Consider the following 13,238-nt stretch of genomic DNA (forward strand, 5'->3'; position numbering starts at 1 on the left):
ATAAGCATAAAAATCAAAAATATTTTGCACCTTATAAGCACAGATAATTTATTATAAGAATAACACAATGTTTATGAAATACTCGCATGCTGCAAATAGTTCTCAACACAAAAATATGCATAAAAAATAGCACAAAAAGTAAATCAAAACAGCCTTAGTCATTAGACTCTGGGATTGCACATGTCACTAGCACGCTGATAATGAGTAGCTAAAGCACAGCAGCACCAGTGTGGAACATTTGTTTTCAGTTCGACTGTATTTACTACCAGTCGACACGCTATCTGTATGGGACAATGGCACGACAGTTCGGATACGGAATGTAGGATTCCAGTGACAGCGTCTGCCGGTCTGTTAGTAAAGACGCTGTTGATGTACAAAACAGAGTAGAAAAATTCTTCAATGCCTTTGCTTTGCATAGTGCACCTTATGACTGTATCAATTTATTTGCGAGCTGATTAACCTCTCATCACACGCACCGACATTTCATATCCGAAAAATAACGCAGCACTCTGTGGAAACCCACGCAAGGCATTTACACCCAGTCCTCGAAAAAACACCGGCAACCCTTCTTTACGGTACATATTCCATGCGCATTCGAACACGCCAGTTTTTCCACCTTGTAGTTGAATTCTAAAAGCAGATGAATAATTAATTTAATCGAGTACTTACGTACGTATTTCAAGGGGATTTCAAACTCTTTTGACCGCGGCCAGGTATGACTCAAACTGTGTTGAAACGGGTCGGACAAATATGTTTGTCAATGCATTACAATAAATTCCCAAAAGTTGGGAAATCCATTCAAATTATTTAACAATATAAATTCTACATTTCTGAAGTCTTGAATATTGAATTCGATATCGCAGAATAGAGATCAAGAACATAATAGCAAAACAAATACCGTATTTGCTCGTTTTGTAGCCCGGGCCAATATTTTTTTAACCAAACGCACTAACCGGGCCCTTATTTAAACACGGGCGCTTGTTATTTTTAGAGTTAAATTATACAAAAAAATATATGAGAAAAACATATATATACATGGAGATAAGATAGATTGTTACAATAATTAATATATTGTCATTTCCATGTCTCAAGTATGATTTGAACAAGAATAACAACAATTTTGACTTTTTCTAAGCACCGCAGGTACAAATCCGCAAAAGAAGAAAAGCTTTACGACGCCCTATCAATATTGAAACGACGCACTTGGGCGTCGCGACGCCCAGTTTGAGAACCACGGTGTCTGTTATGTAATATGACGCCCAAGGCGTGAGGGTTATCTACCACCGGCGCTTAAAATTCAACAGCGCTGTGACAAAAGCGCTTCTTATTTTCATTGTTCCCTACCACTGAAAAATCAGCTTTTACATCGGGCGAGTGTTCAAGCACCGGCCCTCATTTATTTTTATGTTCTTTTCACACGGGCGGCTATTCAAACGGGCCGAAGATCGGGCGGTAAACCGATCATATACCAGGAGAAACGTACATAGCAACAGTTTCGCCGAGAACACGCGCCACGACTTCCTTCGCAGAAAACGATGCGTAGCGGTAGAGAATTTTAGCCTATTTTATCACACTTATTTCTAGACAATTTTTGATTACTGCAATTAAACTACAACTCCTAAGAAGGCGAAATGATAATTGATTTATTTGATTCATACTTAGATTTCCGAATCACGACTGAAAACTAACGAATAGCATTCAAAATCGCGAAAACGAGGTATTGTTTGAAACCAGAACTGGAAATCTGTCCGAGTGACAAAAGTGTTTGAGCGGTTACGAAAGGGTCTATTATTACGTCAATTTTTGCATCTTGCTGATTAGCCAATGTTACGAAATGAACAAGGAAGTCGATGCTCGGGGAAACATCCCTTGAAAAAAATTCGCTATTTTTTCGTGTTATTGTGGACCAGATGAAAAGACGCCACGGACCGGATCTGGCCCGCAGGCCGTAGTTTGGTGACCCCTGATTTCAAATGCAAATGTACAGGAATCGCCAACACGCCGGTTGTTCTCGAAAACAGATATCGGATTTGATCTTGTGGAACAGTCACGGGTTTCCCCAAATCCGTTAAAATTGCTAGTTACATAAACATGTTTTGTTTTATTCCATAGACCGTATGCTAAAAGAGATATCAAACGCATGGGCAGCTATGTAACTGATATACAATACATTTCTGTCGACAATCGCATTACGTCACGGAAAATTCTGAATTTCGTAGGAAAATTACAAAAAAGACCGGAGGAATTTGATTATTGGCAGCATTTTTTCGAAAAGGAATGTACTTCAAAAACTTTCTTTTTCGCTATTCGAGAGCGCAATTTCTCTCTCGTCTGATCTATAAACAGACTAATGTAGTAATAAAATTCAAGTTGGCATCTTTATTGCCATAATACAATTATACGCCATTTTGTTCAAAAGCCTGCGAAACAAATATCGGATATCTATAAATACACAGACATAATGTTAAGCACCATAAAAACGATATAGCGAAGTTCCAAGAAATTTTCATCTATATGATATAGTTTTGAACCAACTTACCTGCTTTTTACTGTATCAACTGGATGCATTATACCCCAAGACAAAACACCTGCAAGTCCACCAGCAAGAATAAGGCCGATTGGTCCTGTCCGTGATTCATTTCTGCTTTTAAAAGCATTACAAAGGATAGTGTATGGGAGAAAGTACACCACGTATCCTGGTATATCTCGAATCAACATGGCAGGTCCACCACCTTTATAAAAGCCTCTTAGTCCATCTTTTTTGTATATTTTTAGCAGGCAGTCCATGACCCCTCGGTATTGTTCAGGCTGATTAGAACGGATAGGTATCAAGTTGGCACTATCTGACGACCTCACCAAAAATGACTCTATTTGCGAGACGATTGGTAGCGGATTAGGCTTTAGAAATCCTGAAGTAAATAAAATAGATTAGGAAAAATGCATGAAATTTTTTCACAGCCATTGCCCCAAAAAGCACGTTGTGGATTTTGGTGAATATATCACAACAACAATGCTGATATGGGGCAGCGGGGGTCTTCTAAGTCTAATAAAGTGTTTTAAATTATGATTTCACGTATTAGTGATTAGTTTTCATGCCCACCCGTGCCATTTAAAGGTTAATAGATCGGGCTGGTTGCGAATGCTTGAAAGAATTAGGAAATCCGTTTAATAAACAATATAATTTCCTGGCGCCGCCTGTAGTTTTGTTTGGGCCTGCTTAGTCAATATTATAAACTCTTTGAAAACCGATCAAGTGGAATATCAGTAATCACATGGCGAACATAAATTAGTCCGTAGCCATTATGTGCTGAAGTTGATGCCAATTTAATTAGGGCATGAATTGAATAAATTTTCGAGTCGAACTGGAATTATACACAAGTTGTTGTGTGTGCAGTAAAATTGACATTTGCATCTCGGACATTTGATCGTATCTCAATTGGAAAAACAATGCGGAACGATCCATATAAGACAAACAAAGTTGCGTTCGTTATATTTTGATATTTTTAAATCAAATTTCGTGTATTGGTAATCTACCCAACAATCACAAATAATTATAATATGGCATGACTTTTCTAGTTTTGGAGATTAGTTGACGCACCAAAAAGGGTCACCGTAGAACCACAATGTGGCCTAGACTTGATTCCGTGATACAAACATTTGAATAATGACATGATACAAAAAATATTCGATTTGACTCTCAAAAATCTCCATTTATGAAGTTTTTATTTTCAATAAAACCTCATTTTTCAGTTATTCGAGTACACGGAGTTAGTTCTAGATATTTTGCTTGTCAAGAAGAATAGTTAAGTATCAGAAGATGACGCCTGATGAAGCGATGCAACTTGAGACGTATCCAATTTGAGCTTCATCAGCCATCTCGAAAATCCAAGCCCATATCGTAATTTTAAATAAAATCATTTTCCAATAAAGAGAATTGTTATTTGGCATTTTGACTTGCTAATAATTTGACTTTGACATTTTTCGAGGTTATTATATATAGACTAATTTTAACTTTCAGCCCTGAAATATATTTAAATTGAAAATCAATACTATTTAAAATTATTACGAGCATTGATTGCGAAAAAAAACAATTGAAGCAAGAGAAAATTAAATTTCATACATTTTAATAAAAAAAATAAGATTACATGGAATAAAATAACAAAGGTTTAATCTTATACAACCTATATACCTCCGATACTCACCTCCCAACGAAAGGCGAGGAATGCCTTGAATTGGTTTAACGTTTTATTTCCATGGGCTGACGTGGCGCGGCCAGCCAAACTAAAGATAAAAATTCACGTGAAACTAAACAGGGAAAACTTACTGCATTAAAGTTCTTTCATTTAAAAGAATATCATTGCAAGAATTCCGTTATTTAAAGTCTGAGATTTTTTAGACTTTTCCAAGCACAAAACAAAATATGCGTTTATATCCGAAAATGTACTTTAGGGCTTACAGAAATAAATACCCAATGATTTGAAATTGTATGAAATTATATTTTTGAATTGAATTAAATACCGCCTATTCGATATTTTTATAGTAAATTAGGTGATGAATGAATTATAAAATTAGTTATGATCACGATACAAAAATTTGAGAATGTGCGATTATTTCAGGACCTAGAACGACAACTATTAGCGAACCCAATTTTTTGATTTGCCTTGGTCTATATTTGTAAGACTGGGAAATTTAAGCTTAAATTGGGGCCAAATTCCAGGCTGCAAAAAGTTACAAGCTCATTCCCCGTCCTCATTGAAATGAAAACCCCATCATAATATTTCATAGTTTTCGGATATACAAAGTATTATTTTGGGATTAGGGGTAATTTAGTGAATTTCTTCGCAAATACCAAAATTAAAACCCTTAATGAAGTCATAGTTAATTTTATCGAATATAAAAATCATTTTTTATCTGGTCGTGTCACTTTGTACAGGAAAATGAGACAGGAACAAAATTTTGGATGACACGATGTACATGAATATTTGATGGATAACGATCGATATACAAATGAAATATATAACTGAAAAAAGATATAAAACCTGCATGGCACACAAACAGAAATACTTTGCCGATGAGTGAAAATTCGCATGGTGAAAATGCCGGAAGTTTGCATCCTTGAAATATTCTAATAAAGCAACAATGAATAATTGTATTCGATTGACAATTGGAAAAGAGCGCTCCCGAAGTATGTGCACCATAATGACGCACAACCTGAACTTTAATCTGGTACACATACTAAGTTAAAGTTGTGCGCCATCTTGGTGCACATACTTCGGGAACTCCGAAAAAAAGTCATTTGGTTTAATTTCGGGAATTGAAAAACCTTTTTTCAATTTATTTCAGCTTCAATTTTTGTGATATAATTGAAATGCAAATCAAATCATTGTCATTTTCAAACATTTGTTGAGATTTAGCAACTGTCCTATTATTGGAAAATTATCAATCACATGTGAAGAATCATAGTATTATGTTTACCTCTTTTTTCCACTTTCCTCGTCACATTGGTTTTTACATCATTGAGTCGTATGGGTTCGACAGATCCTGTTTGTGTTTGTAAACGAATTTTGACCAGATCAACAGGTGCTCCAATTGACACCGACACTGCCCCTGCTATCATTGACGCGAACGTGATATCTGAATACCTAGCTTGGTGGTTCGCATCATTGTACCGCCACTGGCATATTAACTTCGTAGTATTGCTGTAAAAATGTATTTTTGTGAGATCGTGCCGCTGAATTTAACAGAATGTCTGTGCTCAGGATGGAACATAAATTCTAAATTAGAAAATGGCCTATTGACACGAGTTCTGCCACTAAATATATGAGATATCGTAGGAAACTCAATATTAACAAGGTCATTCATTCTTTTCATTGCTTAATTACTATGAAATCAAATATAATTACGGTAATAGTGTTGTATGTGAAGACACAAACATAGTTATGAAACAATGCCGTCCTCACCTAATGCTTGCAATGAGAAACGCTTATCAAACGAAGAGATTACTGATTTTGACTCATTTAACAAAATCTTGTGACGTTTGATGGGTGGTTCCAAACAGATATTATATATTATGACCTCCTGTCCTTTTATGTAATATGTCATAATACGGAGCTAAAGTATAATATGATTAAACGCTATTAATCATCTTCTAAATATTATTTTTGAGTAATTAATTACGTCATAAAAATATGGTTGCTGTCATCTGTTGCTACACAGTGAACTATGACTGAATTAAAAAACAACTATTACTTTTAAACGCAAGTTTACCTGTATACTCCGAATACTAACGCGTTGTACCCAGCTACAGACAATAATGGAAAGGACATTCCTTTGAAAAATCCCTTTGGTCCTTCTTTATGCATAATTTTGATGCAACAATCAATTGTCCCCTTGTAGGCGTTTGATGTTTGCAAGCGCACCTGAAGTATTGATAAAAACTCTTATTAGGAGATGCAATGCAGCCGATCAATAACTCTCTGCTTGTGTGTCCGGCGCTTTATACTTTATAAATTTTTAGGAACCTGTGTTTACAACATGTATATTGAATCTAGTATGATATCTGTAATGTTATTTTCGTTTTTGGAAAACAATTTTAAGCTCTGGAAGAGCTCTCCCATTATTATGCGACTACAATAACCGACCATGAAATTCTTCTTTAAGCCGAGTGAAAATGAATATTGAAAAATATTTTCAGCACGGGACTAGTTTGATCAAATTGAATTTATGTTTCGGATAATAGTCGAAATAGCAACTGTTTATGCATTTGTATTTATGTTTTGAATAACTGATAGAAGTTAAGATAGCCTACAAAACATGTTCAATATAGTTGTGCCCCATGATCCAATTTCAAGCCATGTAATTTATGCATAATATTAACAAGGAACTAAAAATGTATCCAATGGATATTGTTATTCCAATATAAACGGATGTATTTATTTAGGTGACCGTACATTTGAACCCACGTACATTTGAACACATGTGTATATTCACGGGTTTAAACTATATACGGGTGCTAAAACCCATGGGTTAGGGTTAGTATGAGTTCAACTATCCGAAAAACAAAAAGAAATCCGTAGGTGCAATAGCATACAGGTGCAATTGTTATGGGTTCAAATGTACGTGGGTTCAAATGTAATGGAATCATTTATTTACATTACACAATATGTAATCGTTTCTCACAAATAAAAGGAAATTTGCGTCGAAGAGAAAATAAATATAAACTTGTGTGAACTTGAAACTGCTATGTCTGATACATTTTACGAGTAAAAAGGTGTGGTTTGCATTTGAAAATAACAAATACGTTTTAGCTTCGAGGACAGACTTTCGGTAATTTGGAATTCATGATTCCCGCCAGAAAACACCAGTATTTTTCCACGAGACGGGGATTTTTCCCCAAGCGCTGGGATGTATCCGGCGCCTCCATTCATAACTGGTCACGCCTACATTACGCCGGTATACGACATTGTATACATTCCGCGACTCTGAATGACGTTGAATGTATTTCGTTTCTCGGATACCAAAGGCGACGCGTTCATCTGAGCAGATGAATTTTTGAGTGCCGGTAAATACCGTACGTCATAATCATGGTTGAAATGCAAAATGCCTTACTTTAACGGTGTCCAATGGATGGCTTGATTTAACACCAGCTGCACCTGCGAAGGGAAAACAGGTTTAAATTTCCTCACTTAAACACTCTGAATTGTCCAATTTTACTAACAAAAAAAGCAATGAAGTATATACAAAATATAGTAAATACAATTTTCAAGGGCATTAAAACACTATTGGATTTAAACAGTGTAAGACTGCAGGTTAATTATTTACATTGGATCATTTAATTTTAAAAAATATTGCGTTTAACTATGTTATGCGTAGGTAAACATATCCGAAGAACCCAGAGTGAACCCTGGCTACGCTTCTATATGCGGTATTGAGTAAACATGCTTGCAATACAGCGCCCACCAAAGTGGGCCAATGGCGACAGCGGGTGTACAAATGCTTACAAAAATATGGGTGAGTGACCGACCCTAGGCGGGGAATGGGCGGTTACAACCAGACTTAACCTAGCATGCACCGGATACGTAACTATTTCAGTGAAAATATACATTTTCCGATATGCGCCAAACTGGATGACATGGAATTAAAGCAAATTTATTGCATTTGCTTGGAATATACATATTGATATTCGCTTATGTGCATAATTTACAACTTGACAAATAACAAAGAATGGATTTTTTATTCTGATTGTTTAGAGATATCCATATTTGTCTCGATATACATAAAATATGGTAAGATTAGTAGCAAAAAAACTAAATAACTCTCCATCTTAGTTTTTACTGTACATGCGCAAAATATCGCAAATAGCGCTGAAACTGGAAAATCATTATATTTTTTCGGGAAATTTTTTTAACCGAAATTTTCATATAAAAAGCTTCAAAAAACGCACAAGTATGAATTTTTCATAAAATGAGAAATGTGGAAGCTCGTGTAGGTAAAATAAAAATATAAACCACCTCTCCTCGAAAACGAAACTACTTCTTTCCGATACCTCAGTGTTTCGGATATACGTAAACGTCATACGCAAGCTTAAATATCACCATTTCAGCTAAAACAAATAATATGGACATGGAATTTGAATAATTTTTACGTTCATCATCAAGGCATAAAAGTGACCATTGAATGATAATGTATCGTTTCGTAATCAGAAAAACACCGTAACCTCGCAATTATCATAAACAACCACTCTAACAACGACGATGTCTGGGATTAGCTCGTTTATAAAGCCTGAAAATGACAAACCATGCTATGAGGAACTTCACGGATTATACACATTTACATACACATTATACATATTGCTTTCACAGAACGGATAAAAAACGATTATTTTCGATTTTCTGGTGATCGATATCGATGATAGACGAGATCAAACGCATTGAAAATGATTTTTACTAAGCATCAAATTTAGTACACGACTCGTTCAGACTGTCCCATTCATATTTCACACTCAATCATGTCTCAGTTAAAAATATACATTTTCGACAAATAGACTAAAATACAAAATGTCTGTGATTGTGGTTAAATAAATATAAAACTCACCCCCGATCCATCCCGCCAGAAAATCACATGCGTCCACAGATGGCATATTTTCTGTTGAAAAAATACGCCTTCAGCTAAGTGACAGAATAAATAAAATAGTATACCCAGCTCCAAATACCGTGCACATATACCAGTGTCAGTAACTGAATAACTATGAATCAAAATAGAGAGAAGTATAAAACACCAAACGGATGAGTGCATTACGTCATACAAGAATGGCAGTATTCTATTCAAACGAAACAACAGCTATTTACCGCCGATCGATGTATTGCGTGACTCAGGGTTTACGTGGAATTTGTTACGTACGATTCATTCCCCCATGCCTGCATTTTCTCCCAGAACGCGACTCCCATGTTTGTGATATTTATACTAGGGTGCGACTCCCATGTTTGTGATATTTATACTAGGGTGCATTGGAATTCTGATTCATTCTTCAAATTTTATTGAGTCATAAAATTTTATAAACAAAAATTCTGTGGAAGTTCCATATTTGGATAGTACAAAGGCGAATCACAACCGTCAAAGCTGAAATATATATATACCAAATCGCAAAACGCGAAAAAATTGATTGTCACACAATCAGACAGACACATGACGCAAGATTTTTGATTCCGCTAAAACAAACATGGCCACGGTAAATGCGTCTTAAGCCAGGGATTCGTTCACTTCTTTTGCTCTGTAACTTATCCTAAACTATCCTAGAAAATAGAAAAAAAATCGAATAAAATTAGTGGCGGAGCAATAACATGAAGAGCTACTAAGTCAATATTAGTTATCAAATTAAAGAAATTATCTGAGATTTGAACACTTGGAAAAGATTTGAAACAAATCCCTAGAATATCATGAATTCCCTAACATTAACACCTTTGTCCTGTCTATTTACTCATATTCAATGGAGTGGAGTGGTATAGTAGTCCAAAGTGGGGAAAGTATAGTAAAGTTTAAAAGTTGTTTCTGATATGCCACGTCTTATCTCCTTGCATCATATTACTGCTAGTCAACGATTCGACGCATGCTAATGACGTGAGCAGAGGCGTGAATTATTGTGAGTGAGAATAATGTGGTTAGTTAGGTGTGAACAAATGATAGCGACATCGTGACAAAGCGTTCGTCGTTTATGTGCCAAACCCGATAAGAAATAATTTTCTCGGGTAAAGCTGCTTCGATACTGCCGGTCATACGGGTGCTTGGCTAATTCTTATTGCGTCACATATTTAAACATATTCAAGATTTTATTGCCTTTTTCAAACTACTTGAAGGCGATTCACAAAAAAAAATAACATCAATAGTACCACTGCCTTCTGGAGTCTGCCTTTCGACAAAAACATCAACCGCGTGTATAGATAAAATCAAATACACGACAAAAAGCGCCGTGTCTCTCATTCTTCGTATAATATGATACATTTACTCGCGTATTTCATTTAAATGTTTGGCAAAGGATCATACATAAGCCAGACGAGTTTATTAAATATGCATGTGGTTTAATTAAAATGAATTGAACTTGAGATACATGTTATATACTGTATCAGTACACATACAAATATTTTCTACTCGATTGCCGAACGCACTGTAATACACATTACAAAGTATTAAGAGGTGTGAACATTTACAATATTCGATAATTCAAACTGCACAACCTTTCAAGCACGAATATGAGTTCAATTATGTGCGGTTATTCACCAGTCATGTCGGAACTCGACAATCAGGAAATCTTCTTATCCCACAATCCCACTTTCTAACGATTATAACTAATGAGATATACAATAGAATCACTCGTAATGTTTTTGGAAATACATTCAACGATCTATCCAATAGCAAGTAATTTCAGTAGTGTTATTCAGAAAATCGATGAAATCACTTTATAGAAAACCTAAAGAACTTGTTCGCTTGGTACCTCGGCAGATACCAGTACATACGTAAATTATCCGGCTCCAATTCAAACGATTATGGGTCAGGAAGATACATCCAAAGAATTTTACAGTTCCTAAATGTATTATTACACCTTTCATAACTTAACTATAAATCTACTGCTATTTTATTCCTAATCATTTATCCACTGTAACCTGATATCAAAAGCAGACAAACGATTATTTAACAGACTCCGATTTCCTGTTTGATCACAATAACTATAGCCTACTACTTTGTTTACTGGACAATCGAACTCATTTCATGTAGGGTCATAGATGCTTTATGGATATCTGGACGATGAATGACCTACTTCTGAGCAAATACCAAACCTGTTTAATGGTATTACAATCATGCTTGACCTATAATATCTTGTTGTGTGTCTATTGCACTCTGACCAATGGTCAATACAACGCATACATTTATTGTAAGTGCTACCTTTGAGCCCTAAGGGCCGGGCATTGTAAATGGCGATTGCCTGTTGTCATATAATTAACACATTTTACAAATGATTTACACCCTCTAATCATTGGTCAATGAAACTAAGCCTTTGATTGGCATATTCGAGTTTTATTTATTATTACATTCAAATTTGATTCCACCCTAACGTACAATTACACTTAAAGTATCTCAATTTTTTTTCTATATTAACCTGAAAGAGGCAAAGGCTTAGAAACGGTGGAAAGAAGGACTGAGAGTATCTAGTGCCCATCAAGAGCCTACACATAAAACAATTACATCGTTGTAATATATATAATTTATATATCGTTCTAACGATCTATAACCTCCCCGAGTCATCTAATTTCATCTAAACTATTAGCACTAAATCTGCCTATGTATATTAAATATAACAACTTGTAATATATAATTTATTCACCAGCATAGTAAAATATAACAGCAAGACAAATAGCACTATTAAACAAATTAACACCAAACACACCAAGAAAATGGCAACTTTTGTATTGATATACTTTATTCTCTCTATTTTTGTTATATTGTTTGTTCTTTCTCTTCTTTCTCACTTATTTATAGGCCTTTTTCTCTCTTTCTAAACTTTCCCTCCGTCATCTTGACATTTTTCTCCTTCTTTTCTCCTTACCTGGCCAAGACGAAATACTCGTCACTGGAGGGCTCAATGAGTGTGTATCAAGGTGCATTTCTCCTAGTGATGGGAACTTCTGTTAACTTTTTATTTTGTTTTATAGAAAAAGAAAAACCATCTGACAGCCTCCCCTGAAAAAACGTAAGTATGAAAAAAAAGTATCTCAATTTCTGTGTATATCTGCGGCTATGATTATTATAGCAATTTATTGGTAAATTTTTTCACCATCTTCCGAGAAAAAAGTGGTTATATCAATAATATAAATTGTGGGAGTTTAAAATTTGTCCGCATAAATGTGATCCTGTGTGGGCAATCCACGTGTTAGGGCAATCAAAATAATACATCGAGTAAACTCGTAGAAGCAGTAAAATCAAATCAAGTTTTTACGTTTAAAAATACGGAATTAATTATTAAAATATTGCGTTTCTTCAGTATTTATTAACAATATTTAAATACACACAAAGCTTTGAAAGAGGAATTTATTAATTGTTGTACCTGTGAGTGATACGAGTGTACTTATCGGTTTGCAAACTTCTTATTATTATTGTTGAGATGGTTTGGTCTGGTCATAATCCAGTAAAAGAATCGGGACATGATTTCGTCAAAGTCTGGATATAGTATAGGCCTACGAATACAAAATTAGGATTTCCTAATCTATTTTATTTTTTGAATTACTTCAACCTGCACCTGACAACGTCTTGATGAATAAAAAAATCAAACTAAACAAAGTTATTCAACGTTTTGAGAATACTACTATGCGACTTATATTGAGATTATTTAAATTTTCTAATGAAAATTATCATATATACACAATTACCGTACAAAGTATTATTTTCTGTTAATTTGGTCGGTCAGTCTATTCACATTAGTTCTTGTAAATAAATAACTAATGAACGAAGTACTTGGATATTTATATAATATGTTGCCTTCTTGCTCGATGTTGCACCTGACTGATACCACAACCAAAATCAACATCATTTAGTAATTATTGTACTGTATATCATGAACACGCGCTAGCAGTGCTTATTATCCTGTTTAATCTTTTCAATGCAATTGGAAAATGATAAAGACCCAAACACTTAGGTACATGTAGTGCAACAAATTGATTTTTACAAATACCAAATCAATGGAATAGCTG

At 35.0% G+C, this 13,238-nt stretch overlaps 1 protein-coding gene across 1 annotated transcript; it reads right to left on the minus strand.

The window, feature by feature from the left end:
* Positions 1 to 360: 360 nt before the first annotated feature.
* LOC120340998 (solute carrier family 25 member 48-like) lies at positions 361 to 10,999 on the minus strand. Its single transcript, XM_039409412.2, has 6 exons — positions 9,094 to 10,999; positions 7,609 to 7,652; positions 6,268 to 6,419; positions 5,476 to 5,699; positions 2,540 to 2,909; positions 361 to 630 (listed from the first exon to the last, which is right to left on the minus strand). Exons 1-6 carry the CDS (start codon positions 9,137 to 9,139, stop codon positions 456 to 458), a joined length of 1,011 nt encoding a protein of 336 aa, XP_039265346.2. The 5' UTR covers positions 9,140 to 10,999; the 3' UTR covers positions 361 to 455.
* Positions 11,000 to 13,238: the final 2,239 nt, after the last annotated feature.

This window comes from Styela clava, chromosome 14 (genome assembly GCF_964204865.1).
Source record: "Styela clava chromosome 14, kaStyClav1.hap1.2, whole genome shotgun sequence".
Classification (NCBI taxonomy): domain Eukaryota; kingdom Metazoa; phylum Chordata; class Ascidiacea; order Stolidobranchia; family Styelidae; genus Styela; species Styela clava.